We start from the raw sequence: 16105 nt of genomic DNA on the forward strand, positions 1-16105 counted from the left end.
AAGCTCAAATATATATTTTATCTCTTAAATTTAGGACAGTTGTATTTTTAGCCATCCAATTTCAAAAATACTTTTTTAGTTGCACGATTTAAAAAATCATGTTTTTAATCTCTTCCTATAGAAGTCATTAATCATTAATACGTGATAAATAGTGAAATTTTGAAAAAACAATTTATAATAATTTTTAACTGTCATGATTTGGTTTATAATTTTATTTTTATATGCATTTTTTGCCCAAATCAATTAAAGTGAAAAAAAAATCACGAGCTTATATCTCCATTCTCTTAATCTTTAATCCCAAAAAATAAATTCTCAAACAAATTAGATATTAAAATACCTAAGTCTCTAAATCAAATTCCAAACAAATCAATTACACCACCACACTTAACCACAACATTCAATCAATCACACAAGGCAAGGCATGACTCAGGCTCTTCGCATTGGTGAGCACTTCAGTCGCATGATGGGTGGTGACCACTACTCCCTAACGGTGGGTGCAGTTCTACTTGTTCCCTTACGTCTGCAATAGATTGATGCTTCGCGAGCTCGAACGGTGCTTATTGAAATAGAGGATCATTGTCGTGAGGATAAAGTCCTGAGTTTGAGAATAAAATTTTGGAAAATTACAACTGGAAGAAAAGATAAAGGTGATAAAGGAAACACACAAATATTTTAGAAGGTTCTTTTATCAAGAAGAAAATTTTAATTTCTCACATTTTAAAAAGAAATTAAAAATTTACATTTTTAGTTGTTTTAAATTTTGTTTTCAAATTCAAAAAATTTAAATTCTTCATAAAAAAATTCAAACAATGAATTTTAGAATAAAAAAAATAAATTCTCTAATAAATTACTTTCCTCCATTAAAATTATCTATCAAAGCACACTCTTAATTTCTCTGTTTGGACTAGACATTTAGAAAGCATTTAAAATTCAAACATTTTAATAAGGTATTTTAGTTAACTTAAAACACAAAAATTCAATTTTTTTGAAAAATAAAAGAATTTAAAATTATTTTTTGCTTCAACACGAGAACCTCCTTAGCTACTGGAACTCTCCAACCTGACTCTTTCGACAATGGATCTGACTCCAACCATCTCATGATGGAGAGACTTCGACTACCATCCAAACCCCTCACTAGAACAATTACAATGCTATCGAATTTTCTTTGATGACATTCTGGTGACCTCATCAAATTCTTTGACTTTCTCATTGATTCTTTTGTCATCAATCTTTGATTTTTCTCGTTATTTTTTTCACTAAACTTATAGATTTGTTATTTGTGTTAAACAATACTTTTTGTTAAAAAAAATTTGTAGATTCATTATCGATAATCAATATTGATATTTTGTTGCTTAGATTCTTGTGTATGAAATTTTGAGTTCTGAGATGGAATTATTGGTCTTAGAGCTATTTTTTTAAAAATTGAAAAATTAATATTTGTCTTTTTTAACCAAAATAATTTGATTAATCAAGAAAAAGAGACCTCATATTACTACAAGGTGTGATTATTAATATTTGTCTTTTTAAATTATTAAATATTTTAAATTTATTTTTTAATTATTAACTAAATTTTAATATTGTTGTAAAAAAAATTAATATTTAAACTTTAACTTTTTAAATATATATTTAAAAATTAAATCTCCTATGTGATAAAATTTGAATTGTTCCTTCAAACAAAAAATTTAAAATTTAGAAAAATTAAACTACTTCATCCAAATAAAATATTTATGAAATGAAAGAAATTTAATTGATAGCAATTCAAATTCAAATTTTCTGAATTTTTGAAATTTTCTATCCAAACACAAGTTATTTATGTTTTTTGAAAAATTATTGAACAAAAACTAGAGGGGAAGGCAAAAAAAATTATCATTTTCCAAATTGCGATCCAAAGAGACTTGAAATAGTGTTGGCGTCGGTGACCGAAAATTACTTTTAACATGTTCAATTTGGTGCGATTCTCAACCTATTTGCAAAACATAGTTGTTCATGGCTCACAAAACGCCAACACATGATTAAAACAAACAAAGGAAAAATTAATTAACCTGATTATGTTTATACCAAATACCAACTAATTTAACCGCCACGATACTATTTGGATTTGAAATTCAAATTGATGCCCAATATAATGATGTATTGATCCATGACCACTTCATTGCAAGTGAGGTGGAGAATGAAGAATTAGCCAAGAGGGAAAAGATTAGCAACTATCTCACAATTTAGCGTCAGGAATTAATTTTTAAGTAGATAAAATTCTCAAATACTTGGTTACTCCGTGTATCGCCCAGCTAAAAAACTAGTAGTCCTCGATATGCAAATTGTATTAAAAAAGATCTAATATGTATGTAAAAAAATTAAGATAAATTTTATATAATTTATTTGTAATACTTATAATTTTAATTCACGAGACGAATTTCTATGGGTTTTTTGACACGATAAAATACGAGAGAAATAAGTAGGGTCAGTTCTAAGCGTCGTTTGGTGGTGCGACAGTATGGGATCCATGACTATGACTAAAAGAAGTTCAAGTTTTTTAAAAAACAATTATAATCTTTATAATATTTTTTTATAAAAAATTAAAGTTATTTATTTAATCTTTCTTTGTTATTCAAATTAATATGTTGCGTGGATCAACATCTAAAGTTTAACTAGTAGTTGATTAGATAATTTATTTATCACCCACATTAATCTTACAAGGTTTGAGCAAACAATATATTCCTAGGAATGTTGTTGCAATATCTAACATGTAAAGATCTTGGGGCATAAAATAAAATAAAAATAAAAAATGTTTGACACTAGAAGAAGTAAAGGTTGCTGCAAGTGTTTGGAGTTTGGAGTTTCGAGATCGAGAGAGAGAGAGAGAAAGCGCCATGGATTCTTCTTCACACATGGCTTCGCTTCCGGAAGATATCATCACCGACGAGCATTTACAACAGCAAACTCAACCCGCCTCAGCCTCTGCTTTCGCTTCCGTTCCTCAGCGCCCGCCAACTAAGTAAGCTTCTACGATCTTCTTTTCACGTTCGTTATCTGCATCTGCATGTAAACGATCGCTTTTTTTTTTTTTTTTGTAGGAGCTCTTCAGAAAAATACGCACCTTTAGATTGGTCCGTGTATTTTGACAAAGAAGACGATGTTGCAATTCCCGAATCGAACGATGTTAGTCTGCAAAATCAAAACTGTCACTGTTTTTTCACCCGTTTAGATATAAATCTTCCTCTAACAATTATTTTTCCTTCCATTTATTTAGGTTTTTCATGTTTACACGGCAGGAACTGAGGGTCCCGTTGTATTCTGTTTACACGGTGGTGGTTATTCTGGGTACGATTGGTGCTAATGTATCTCTTAATTTTTAGTTTATAATTCATGGTCCATGAAATTATTCTTGGAATGGATTATTGTCGATGTCACCTACCTCCAAATAAAGTAATTCCCACTTGAAACCGTTGGCAGTGGAGTGTGTTAAAATTTTTGGTTAATATTTAAAATTTCTTGATCCTAAAGGAAAACAGTTCTTAGAATACATTATCTAAGTTTCGTTCAATGGACTGCAGTATGCTTCAGCGTTAGCCTTTAGGGATAGTTGGCTCAGGACATGGTATTAGAGCATTGAAACTCCATGCTTGATCTGAAAAGGAGAGTAACTGAACCAAGAACTTTATTACTGAAGTTGTGGTCTCTTCCTTCTTATTTTCTATTTCTTGTAAGGGGTATATGTAAATGTTAGTGTGCTCACGTAAATTAGTATCATATCTACTCAAAATGTTTCTCTTTTTTATGCATAAAGTCTCACAGTAAAATTTTACTGCACAGTCAGAAGACCTGCAAGCTATATGAGACTGAGTGTTGGGTGGTAAAGAGGCAACAAGAAAGTAAGCTTAATGTTGCAGAATTGAGAATGCTACAATGGATGAGTGAGCCACAAGACAAGATAGAATTAGGAATACAATTATTAGAGAAAAAAGTGGGGGTGGACTCCATTGTAGAAAAGGGTAGTGTCCCATCTTAGATAGTTCAAGCATGTGTGGAAAAGACCTCTAGAAGCTCCAGTAAGTAAGAAAGGCTAATCAAATAGAATATAGTCCAATTGCTCAAGGTAGAGGGAGACTGAAGAAATTCTAGGTCAAACCATTAATAGGGATTTTGAAGTTAGTGGTCTATCTTTTACACTTACAGGACAAATATATGTTGTACGATTCATGTAGCAGAGCCCACCTAATGGGAAAAAAGGCTTAGTTGTTGTTGTTATGCCTAAAGTCTCTCAATGTTAGAACACATGAATTCAGTAACATGTCATCGGTCAACATTTTGTTATGAATAATTATTTCAGTTTGCAACCTGATGAAAGCCTTCACATTATATTTCATTTTCATTACAGGCTTTCTTTTGCTGTCTCAGCAAGTAAAATTAAGGAGAAAGCTAGGGTAGTTGCAATGGACTTGAGAGGTCATGGGAAATCATTGACAGAAGATGATCTTGACTTATCTGTTGAGGTAAAAAGTAGTAAATGAACTAAACTGAATATACTCCTCATGTGCTTGTAAAGGTGATAATCTTCTTGTGCAGACTATGTGCAATGATGTATTGGCTGTTATAAAGGAATTATATAGCGACTCTCCTCCAGCCATCATTCTTGTTGGTCACAGGTGATTCTGTTTCTTGAATCAATTTCTTGAATTTCTGTTATTGCATAGCATTTTGGGGTTTTCATATATGAAGACAATTGTCATAGGGATCAATTAATAATTTTCACTTTATTGACTCTTTTATCTTTGTTAAACATTTTAGTCTCTTGAAGTAACCTTGTATTTTTTCCAGATTAAATGTGCTGAAAAATATATTTAAATATATCTATATAAGTCAACTTGATTTGATTCTTCTATCAGTGCCTTCATTAGATGATGATATGATTCAACTCTTGTTAACCTTTTAAAAGTTTGAAGTATTTTTTCCTTATAATTTAAGGGGGAGAAAGTTCTGGGTCTTTTAAGTTTTAATTATATTTTATGTCGTGTACTGTGTAGAGTCAGTCATGTTTAAAGGCATGTGTCATCAATGCCAGGTTGCTTGTGTGTGTGTGTTAAGACAATTGTTTAATTTACAATGTGAAATTTAACTGTCGGAAATATAATTTGGTTTTTGGTGTTTAAAGTTTGGGGATTGACAATAATTAATAGAATGGATTATGGTAGTGTTTCACCCAACTTATTTTGGTCTTCTCTTTTTCTTAATAGGAGAAGTTGGGCCAAACAAAATTGTAAATTAAGGAGCTTTCAAAAAGCACTTTTATTTTTTAATGAAGAAGTGCATGTTTGGATTAAAGTTTGCAAAAGCAACCAAAGTCTTGCTTCTACAAAACCAAGTTTCCAGGCAAAAATTTAATGTGTAAATGTACATTTGAGGGTAACCGAATATGTCATGAAACTGATTTTACTCTTCAAACTGAGTTTGAAACACATCAATTGGAAAACCAAAATCTTTGAAAAATAAGAGCCTTTTAAAGAAGTTAGTTTAAGGAGCTTTTGGTTTTTACTTCTCCATTTCTTTCTTTATTTGAAATCCAAACATCCTAGAATACATTATCCAGGAAATTTTAACTTAAAAGTAACTTTTAAGCTTAAAAAATTATAGAATTACCTAACAGCTATAACTTTAACTTTAAAGTAGCTTTTAAGCTCTAAAACACCAAGAAATATGCTATAACTAAGTTGAGAAAAGAAGAATCTTATACTCTATGATACAAAAAGCCATTAGTCAAAGGGTAAAACAGTTTTTCCCTAATATTGTTACCTGCCTCTTCACCACAGCTTTGCTGCATCTGACTAGAGCTATCATCCTTCAATCATCATGCATCGTGCTTCATAACGCATAAGCATAATGCATTTGCTGTAAAACTGTAAGGCGTGACTGTGCAAATGTTTTGATTTCATTGTATGTGATTGGTGAGCTTCAGTTCAATGCAAGCATATTTTGTATAACTGTAAGGTATGACTGCCTTGATTTCACATCTGCATTTACTCTTGCAGATATTCGTGTTTCTTTTTCTATTTTGTCTGTGTTTGCACCAGGTTTTGTCCTGTATTTCTCACTTATATTTTCTTGGATGAATTTTATTCCTATGGATTTGGTGTACCTAACTTGACTAGATTTTCACTTATATAAATTATATTTAACTTAGCTGTATAATATTATTAACTATCATCGGTAAAAAATTGCTTCATCATCAAAGCATGGGAGGATCAATTGCTGTGCATGTTGCTGCAAGGAGATCATTGTCTGCCTTGGCTGGGTTGGTTGTTGTGGATGTTGTAGAGGTTGGTTTCTATAGTTAGTTTCCATATTGCTGTCCCTGATTAATTATTCATCATTGGCAAAGACTTAATTGTGTCAAGAATTTCAGGGAACAGCAATGGCTTCACTAATTCATATGCAGAAAATCCTATCAAGCAGGATGCAACATTTTTCAAGCATTGAAAAAGCTGTAAGCTCTGGCTCTAGCCTCTATACCTTCTTTCATTTGCATTTCAAGTTTTGTGTTACTTGGTCGAGACAACTGTTTCCGGTTTGGATCTTATTTATTTTCTTTGCCTTTATCGTCATTTATTAAAACATTCTTTAAATATTTCTTTTTGTTTGTCATCATAATCCTAACTTATTATACACTTCTTGAATATTAAGGGTGTTCATGATTTGGGTATTTACATAACCATAACTATGCCTAATAAATAACTAGATTATAAGTGGATATTATAACTATAACTAGTTTTTAAAATATGGGTATAATTTGATATAACTAGTTATTGTTTTCAAAATATAGGTATATAACTAGTAATGAATAAACTAGTTATATAACCAATTATATAACAAGTTATGGATGAATAAATAAGCTATTTGAAATAACCATTTCTATAAAACTAGTTATAGTTATAAAACTATAACTATATTAAATAAAAATATGTTATTTGAAATACTCTCAACTATAAAATTGGTTATAGTTTTATAACTACTTTTATATAACTAGTTATATAAAACTAGTTATAGTTATAGTTATTTTTTTAAAACTAGTTTTTTTAGCATTCCTATTGAATATTTGGCCCTGTTTTAGAAGTGTCCCGGAAATTGATTTTTGGAACTTTGAATTTTTTTTGTTTAAAGGTCTTAACAAAATTTTAATATAATAATTACTTTTTAATGATAAAAGAGGCCAGATTGCTGTAAATTGTCAAATTTTTAACTGGGAAGTGAGAACTAATTTACCAGCTTCATGGCAAGATAGTTACTAGTTAATGCACAAGGTGCATCGTGGAGGAGCCATGTGCCAGGAGGCAAGAACCAAGAACACCAAAAGTGTTCATTTGTGGAAGGTCTTGAACTAGAGAAGAAAAAGTATATAGAAACAGAGAATGAGTACAATTTGCTGTTACAATGTAGCTTCAATTTACTAACACTATTGCATTAGTACATGCCAAGTGTTTTTGCTTTATTTTATTTTATTTGATCTATCTCTGCCATGCACCGGCCAATGGCATACGATAAGGTCAAAAACATCAATTGAGAATTTGTTGAGGAGGCATTTATTGCATGTCATATGGCTATATTAACGTACGTTCCTACGTAATGTAATGTTTCATAATATGCTCTTGTTGCTCTAGGTTTAAGTGATGCTTCATTGTTGTTTCATTTATTCTGGTGAATTTTGACTTGAGTTGAAATTGCTTCCTTTGCAGATTGAATGGAGTGTCAGGGGTGGCTCTTTAAGAAATATTGATTCTGCTCGTGTATCAATCCCTGCCACATTAAAGTATGACCATTCAAAGAAATGGTTAGTACCTCTCTCTTAGCCTTTCATAACATCGGTAGAATAATTCAAAATGTAATGTTCCTTTATCCTTTCTAAACAAGCCGGTTACATAGACTTTTAGTTTTAGTTTTATGTTTGATTGACATGGTGTTGATTTGATGTTGCAGTTATCTTTACCGAACTGAGCTGGAAAAGACTGAACAATATTGGAAAGGCTGGTATGTCTTTATCTTAGTTTTTTAATGCTCGTTGCTATGAAACCAGTGGCTTTCTATATGTGTTCTAAGTAAGAGGTAGACTGTTTGGGGCTTCACTTGTGATTCTTTTGGATAATTGCCTCACATTGCATGTATATGGATTTTTGGCTATGGGTCTTTATACAGAGACAATCACATAAAACACTGACTATTGGCTCTTTCTTTCCACAATTTTTTTTTGGTTTAATAATTGTATGTTGATATACTTCCTTGTAATGCAAAACATGATTACTTGATTCTAAACAGAGAGAACTAGGCTAAATTTGTCATCAATTGAAAAAACTTTTATGGTATCTTTAACATCCCATTAAACCGTATATATTTTTGCTTACAGGTATGAAGGCCTCTCAGATAAATTTTTGTCATGTCCTGTGCCAAAACTGTTGTTATTAGCCGGAACAGATAGATTGGACAGGTCACTTCCTTCGAATTATTTTAATTTTTGGTGGAACCATAAATTTTATTTGTTGGTTTTCAGTGAAAACTTCCCTTGTAGTTTGCTAATTTCAATAGTTAGAATAGAATTTAAAACAGTTTGATGCAAATTTTATTCTGACTTTATATATTATCACCAAACAGAGTGTTGATAACTATATGGTCCAAGTAGCATAGGAGATTGTTATCAGAGATTAGTTCAATTTTTGAGTTGGTTTCATTAATAGCTATACATCTGATTATACTTTTAAGAGACAATAAGGAAAAGGTGGGAGTAGCATGAACAAGAATGCCAAGTTAGATGTGTGGTGAGTGGTCACACAAGAAAGGATACGATAGGTATAAGAGGAGATATGTGTGGACACGTACATAAGACATTGGAAGCACAGTGAGGAGAGGAGATTGCATGCTTGTTAGTCCTTTGAAAGGGGGTAGAGAGAGACGAAGAAGAACATTGGAGGAAGTTGTTAAGAGAGATCTGATGGTGAATAATATCTCTGAAAATTTGGTCTTTAACCGAGCCAAACGTGTTGTGTGATCCAAGTAGTCGACCCCACTTAGTGGGATACGACTTTTGTTGTTGTTGTTTCATTAATATCTATAACTCTAATGCATAATCTGGTATTCTGGTAAATGATAGCTGTCTAAAATTCTTTCAAGATTTTTCTCTCTCCTTGGAATAGATCAATGAAGGAACATGGATTGAGTATTTCTCAGTATATTAATTGTCATGCACTAGCATCATCAGAAAATTTGTCCCACAATCTGATTCTTCTTTTTCTTTCTGTTCCTCTGTTACAATATGTAGGAAGCATTTATTAGCAAAATCATGAATTCATATTAAAACTCATGGCAATAAGCAATCTATGTTCTTTGTTGAATTTAAATTGAGGTCACCCTCAGGATCATCCTGGTATGCACCAAAATGTAGATTGTAAGTTTATGTATTTTAGGTGAATAAGAATTTGTGCAATTTTAATATGAAGGTGGTAATATATGATTGGGATACTAATATGAACTTTTTATAGGAATAATTCAAGCATAAATAGCACTGTATGTTGTGTTATTTTGTTTCTCTCTCAAGGTTGTGAGAAAATGGAATTGTTCAATTGTTCTGATATTTTCTTGGAACTATTCTTGTAACAGGTCTCTCACAATTGGTCAAATGCAAGGGAAGTTTCAAATGGTAGTTGTAAGGCATACAGGGCATGCTATTCAGGTTTGTACTAGCCATGTCTCTTTCTGCATTCATTATAAAAATGAAGTTACTATTTTTTTTGTTACTTTGTTTGCCCTCTTGCTATTTTGTGGCTCGGTCACTAAATCCGCCCAATTTCTTCTTCAAGTATGGCTACCAGATATTATGGAAGGGCCTACTCCTATTGCCGCCCTTAATGTTGTTTCTGGTTTTCCTCTCTAATTTGTAATCTAACAATTTCTACCCTAATATTTTTAGGAAGATGTACCTGATGAATTTGCAACTCTGATTGTTAACTTCATTTCTCGTAACCGAATAGGCCCTCATGGAATTGAGGTATTTCTCTTGCTGATATCTTTACAACTGTCCTCACTGTACCATGTGCTTTACCTTTAAATAGATATTTTAGATTTAATTTGATTATTACACCACTTAGTATTTGGTTCGTATGATTGTTGATAAAATTCTTTTGCAGATACCTGGCCTTCGCAAGCCAGCCTTTTCCAAACCTTGAATCTGGTATTAGATAAACCAAGAATGACCACCACTGCAAGATGAAGATGATGAATTTCTTACTTTGACATTCCTTTAGTTTTATACCGTGCTTCTATGTTTTGACGGGGGAGGAGGGTAGGTGAAGCGATTATATATTATATATTATATATTATATATTTCAGACTATTATCAAATGTAATGAGCAATGGGTAAGATGGGATTGGACATAGATTTTCGCTCATAGCTAGCAACGTTAGGTGTCCCTTGCTTTGAGTGTTTTTGGTTTTCATCTTTAAAGAAAATAAAAAATAAAAGTAAAAATACGTTCGCTTAAAATTTAGAAATTATAAAACATGTTTAAAATTGAAAACTACAAATTAGTATTTTTAGTATTTTCTGAAGAAGTCAAAATACAGTGATGCATTAGAGTATTTTATTTTTGATGTATGTTTTTTAAATCTTACAAATTTGGAAATGAAAATTATTTTTATAAAATAAAAAATAAAAACAAAAAATGGACACTCAAATCAAGCGGTCACCTGGGGAGACACTATTTCTTTTCATTTTTATCTATATTGGTTATCAATAACAATAACCTAAAATCCTTTAAAAAAACAACAACAACCTAAAACTAACATATATATAAAAATGTATAATAAGATACTATTATAGCATATTAAATTTAATTCTTATTTTTTTTTTTAAAAAATAGGACATGTCGTGTCTGTCTTTCAGCTAATCAGATATAATGGAGTTTATCAAAAGCCCTTGACTTTATGAAGTTTAATGCATCGTCTCATATACCAGAATAAAAGCACACAAATATTTTCAAGTGTAAGCAAATTACTATATTTTCAAGAAACTCCAATATTATCACCCACTAAAGATTCGTGGAAAAAGGCTTCTGTTGTTTTATAAGTATAATGGCTATTCTGGGCTTTGCCTCCTTTTCAGCGAAAAAAAAGTACAATGGCTATAAACCCATGTCAACTTTTAACTCTTTAGGGACCTGTAGTTGTCTTAATAATAACTAATAAAGAGGTAATTTTTTTACGGAGAACTACAATTATAATTTTAATATTTTTAATAGGTTGGAAAGTGGAAATCCTTCTCTGACTCATGTAGTGAGTCATGTGTCTGATCAGTAGTCAGTCCGCTATTTCTTCCGATGATGATTTTCTTCAAATAGAAAGATTCATTATTTCAGATGTTATTGAAGTTATTGAGGTATGCAACATTTTATTTTATTTTTCTTTCTAATCTTTTTATCAATTAATTATTTGTTGGATATGAAATGTATTTTAATATATATTCAAATTTGTAATTATATTGTGCTTGCTAAAACTATTGAGATCGATATTGATAAGTGTTGGTATTATTAATCACGTGGCAAATGTTCAAAGAAAGTACATATTGTTGGACGAAGTTTCTATTGTGATAATTGTAACAAGATTGTTACCGCTATGTCCCTGTATAATTTTAATTTGTTTACTGTCTGAAATGGGAACAATATAATTTATTTTGTATTTATTACCGTGCTCGCAATGGATCGTGGGATATTCAAGTTCATGTGGCACTTCAATTAATTTGAATGCAAAGTTACAAGACTTATACCACGGTCTTCAAATTACTTGGTCAAAGAGCTTTAAGAAAGTTGTATGTGCATTACACTCCAAGTTAGTTCTTGACATATTCGATATGGAACAACAATCCATCCTTATGCTTCAGATATGGAACAACAATCCATCCTTATGCTTTAAGAAAGTTGTATGTGCATTACACTCCAAGTTAGTTCTATAATTATATATAAAGATAATATAATATTTTGCTGTACACATTTGTATACTTTTTTTTCTATAATAAGTTACTATTTTGTTCATGAAATTACCTTCACAAACCACCTACTAACTTTCATTTAAAAAAACATGAAAAAATAGTTAAACACATAATAGTTAGGACATAGTGTCTATTTCGCCAGGTGTATAATAATAATGAAATAATTTAAAAAAAAAACAATGAAATGAAATTTAAACCTAGAATCTTATATAAATTATTCAAATTCTTAGCACTACATGGACTTGAATAAATTGAAATGAAGACAAGTTGATATGTAATATTCTTTGAGCTCTATTGGAGCAGGTTTAATTAAAGACAAGATTAATGAAATAGTACTAGTTGATTGGCTTTTGAATATTAGGCAGAGGCAAATCAAAAAGTTAGGGCTGGCTTTGGAGGCCCGTGGCAAACGCGTTCCAATTTCATTGTTATTCTCAAAAGTGAAAAGTATATAAATATGAATGTGTTCTGAATAGTCCTTTCTTCCTTCCTTTCACTCTCAATCCTTTTCGCCTTTGTCTGCGAATGGCGTCGTTCGATCAGGCACCTCCCGGCGATGTCAAATCCGGTGACAAAATCTTCAGGACCAAGTGTGCTCAGTGTCACACCGTCGAAAAAGGTGCCGGTCACAAGCAAGGTCAGTTCTCGCCTCCACCAATGCACTTTTCATATAGATGGTTCATTTTTCATTATTCCTACGATTATTATTTCTATCTCTATCTTTATTGTTCAATCTAAGCGTAATAAGGCGTAGATCTAGAAATCACGGTGTTCATTTATTTCTTGTCTATTTTCATATGCTATGTAGTTTGTGCTGGAATTTCTAATTCTTATTGTGCCTTGTTCGTGCGCAGATTCTGTATTCCGTATGAATGATATGTCTAAATGTTATTTACTAGTTGTTTATGTTAATATTCGGTTTGATTCTGCCAATTGCCTTCGTGACATAATTTGGTTTAAGTGTGGATGAGTTGCCTGAAGCCGTGCAAAAGCAATCCGCGCTTGAAACTTGAGTGCTCGTTGGTAATTCCATTGGATCATCAATTAAAAGTATTTATTCAGGTCTAGTTAAAGCTTAAGATTGAGTGCTTGTGGATTTAAGGATTTAGTGGATTTGGATGGACTGCATCTATAATACCCACTTGCTAATGTAGAAATCTGAGGGAGATACCTATGTCTGAAACTTAGTAATTGAATTGAAGCTGAATCTTCCTGTTGTTTTTGTCTTGTTCTTCTTTAGAGTGAGAAAATCTTATCAATGTAAGAATTTAGTTGCTGTTAAAACAAGACATTGAGACATTTAAGATTGAACTTTTTTATGTTATTATATGTTTTCATTGTATTGAGGTTTTCTCTTGTTTTTGTGCGAAGTGTGTTCAATAAACAAATATTGATCACTAATTTATACATTGCTTCCTTGTCTGATAATATTGGTTAGCACTCATCCGATGACAATCTATTGTACCAGTTTTATAATTATTTTTCTGTTGCTTCTATCACCCTCTTTAAAAAAATGTTATGTATTCTAATATTTGCCCTTTTGACAATCTCAGGACCCAATCTGAATGGTTTGTTTGGAAGGCAATCAGGCACTACTCCCGGTTATTCTTACTCTTCAGCTAACAAGAACATGGCTGTTACTTGGGAAGAAAAGACACTATACGATTACTTGCTTAACCCCAAAAAGGTACAAAAACTAGTATATCTGTATGAATGGCTATTAATTACCGATCATCCAAATTTGGGACATGCTTCACCAATGTTCTATCTGAACTGGATGGATAGAGAAGTGAGCAAGGGTGGATCCTGGCTCCCTCTCAAAAAACATCTCTTTTAAAAATTCATATTAATCCTTATTTGTTAATTTAATTTGAGTTTTCACTCTTGAGAGTAAGGACTTCTTTCAAAACTGTCACATGAGTTTGTCTACATTGAGCATTTTTATCTTCTTTTTTTTTTATAAATATTATTACTTTAGTTAATTCTAATTGTTGACCCAAAATTTTTATATTTATAAATGTGCAAAGAATTTTGACACATCAAATCATTTTATTAGTTGTTTCGCACATTTATTTCAGTAATTTAATTCTTCATGCCAAATGTCTTGTATCTTTGATTCGTATAAAATAAAATCTTTATCTTGCGATGAGGGTATTATACCATGATCTTTATTAATTTTGACAATGTGATATTTTTTATTTAATATATTTTTAAATTTTAATTTATTCTTTTAAATTATACATATTATATCTAAATTAAAAAATATCTGTACTATGCATTGAGAACTTGATATTGTATGTTTAAAGTTTATTTAATTTTTGGCTCTAACCTCATTTATATTTTGGATCTGTCCCTGTCTCTGAATGAATTGTAAATAGTAATCACGTGCACACTACATAATTTTCATTATCGGATTTAATGTTTACTACTGTGTTGCATGGTGGTGACATTGAAAAATCTTTTTCCACCACCACATTATGTCACTGACACGCTCATTTTGTGTTGGGCTCTTGTGCAGTATATTCCAGGGACCAAGATGGTATTTCCTGGTCTTAAGAAGCCTCAGGAACGTGCTGATCTTATTGCATATCTGAGAGAATCCACTGCACAGTGATTATACATTTTCATACATTCAATTTTTGCAGTGTGCTTTCAAAGTTCTGGAGATTTAATTTTCGGTCATTTAGTTCTGCCATGCAGGAAGTGCTGTATCTTTGGCAAATAATGTAGGCTACATTGGTCTACAACGCTATTTTGTTCATTTTGCATTGCCTCTAAAAAAAACAGCCGAATATTGGCTGGTGTAACAAATTATCTCTTTAAAATTGAAACATTCTTATCAGCATTTGATTTAATTGGACCTCAGTTTGTTATTATGCTTAGCTGAATTCATTATTTTTATAATGTTTTATTTGGCTGAATATGGTACGGGTACCGGGAGCGGGGAGGACCGGAGGGTAGGCTAAAGTTCAAGCAAAACATAATGAGATTCAATTGTAGGATTAACCGCATGTACACACGTCGGGGACGTGCGTATGCTCTGATTTCTGCATCAAAATTTTGAAAAAATGTAGAAGCAAGAGTTTGTTGCTTGAGTTGAGGTGAATCTGTTTCATATGACGCTTAACCAACAAACCTATTAATCTTTGTCTGAATTTTGGATTTCATTAATCTGTCATACTTTTGCATTCATTTTCATCTGCAAGAGTGCAAGATGTTCATTGACATAATAGGCTTGTAGTCATTTTGATAGAATTGGATCAGAAATAAAGAAGAAACCGATATTTATTGGATTGAAGAAATCTTTCAAGTTCTCGATAGACCTGAATTCTCCATTTTCAAATGGCTAACTATTTCCTTTCCTATCTACTTTTTATTTCCCTTTTATTCCCATCTCCTCATAAGTAGTTAATGGAACTTGTCTCATACTCTACTGGCTCATGCCCAGAGATATGATTCTCTGTATTCTTAACTTGCACGTCCTTTTTAGCATCGTCTATCAATACCCTTTATAAGATTTTCTTTGTCCTAAAAGGTGAAGTGAGGAAAGGCTTCTTGAATTTCTGATTCCCAACTATTTTCACATTCTGGTAGTTGCTATTTCAAATCCTTTTGCTTTCTGAAAATGTATTTTCAGAATTAAATATATCTATTTCAGAAATATATGTCTAAAACTCTACTTTATAATTCTAGAGATATACTTTCAGAATAGGTATATGTTTTTTTAATAAAATATTACTTAGGAATTAAGATCGTTGATAAGAAATATAAAAAAAAAAATTATTGACAAGATAAATGCTTATTTTATGTCTATATTTGTTAATTTTAATTTAATCTTATCATATTTCAATTCCAATATGATGTTATACCCTTGATTCGATTAATTATTAACAAATTAATATTTGCAATTTGCGAGGGTCATTCTATCTATATACAAAATTCTTGGTGTTCTTTAAATCCTATTTAAAATCTTAATTTTATTTCATCTTTATTATTTTTAAACCCTAATTTAAAACCATCTTCACCATATATTTATTATATAATACTGTGTTTTTATCAATAACATATAATATTTTATGTTTTCCT

General features: G+C 31.3%; 2 protein-coding genes across 2 annotated transcripts; both read left to right on the plus strand.

Moving 5' to 3' along the window:
- Positions 1–2762: 2762 nt before the first annotated feature.
- On the plus strand, positions 2763–10519 carry LOC114373423 (protein phosphatase methylesterase 1). The gene is made up of 13 exons (XM_028330883.1): positions 2763–2992; positions 3072–3156; positions 3248–3318; positions 4376–4490; positions 4564–4643; positions 6227–6311; positions 6398–6478; positions 7725–7819; positions 7966–8016; positions 8390–8470; positions 9637–9709; positions 9947–10024; positions 10164–10519. The coding sequence occupies exons 1-13, from the start codon at positions 2868–2870 to the stop codon at positions 10200–10202; spliced, it is 1059 nt and encodes a 352-aa protein (XP_028186684.1). The 5' UTR covers positions 2763–2867; the 3' UTR covers positions 10203–10519.
- Positions 10520–12390: 1871 nt separating this feature from the next.
- LOC114374007 (cytochrome c-like) lies at positions 12391–14895 on the plus strand. Its single transcript, XM_028331589.1, has 3 exons — positions 12391–12656; positions 13573–13706; positions 14538–14895. Exons 1-3 carry the CDS (start codon positions 12545–12547, stop codon positions 14631–14633), a joined length of 342 nt encoding a protein of 113 aa, XP_028187390.1. The 5' UTR covers positions 12391–12544; the 3' UTR covers positions 14634–14895.
- Positions 14896–16105: the final 1210 nt, after the last annotated feature.

This window comes from Glycine soja, chromosome 11, assembly GCF_004193775.1.
Source record: "Glycine soja cultivar W05 chromosome 11, ASM419377v2, whole genome shotgun sequence".
Taxonomy (NCBI): Eukaryota; Viridiplantae; Streptophyta; class Magnoliopsida; order Fabales; family Fabaceae; genus Glycine; species Glycine soja.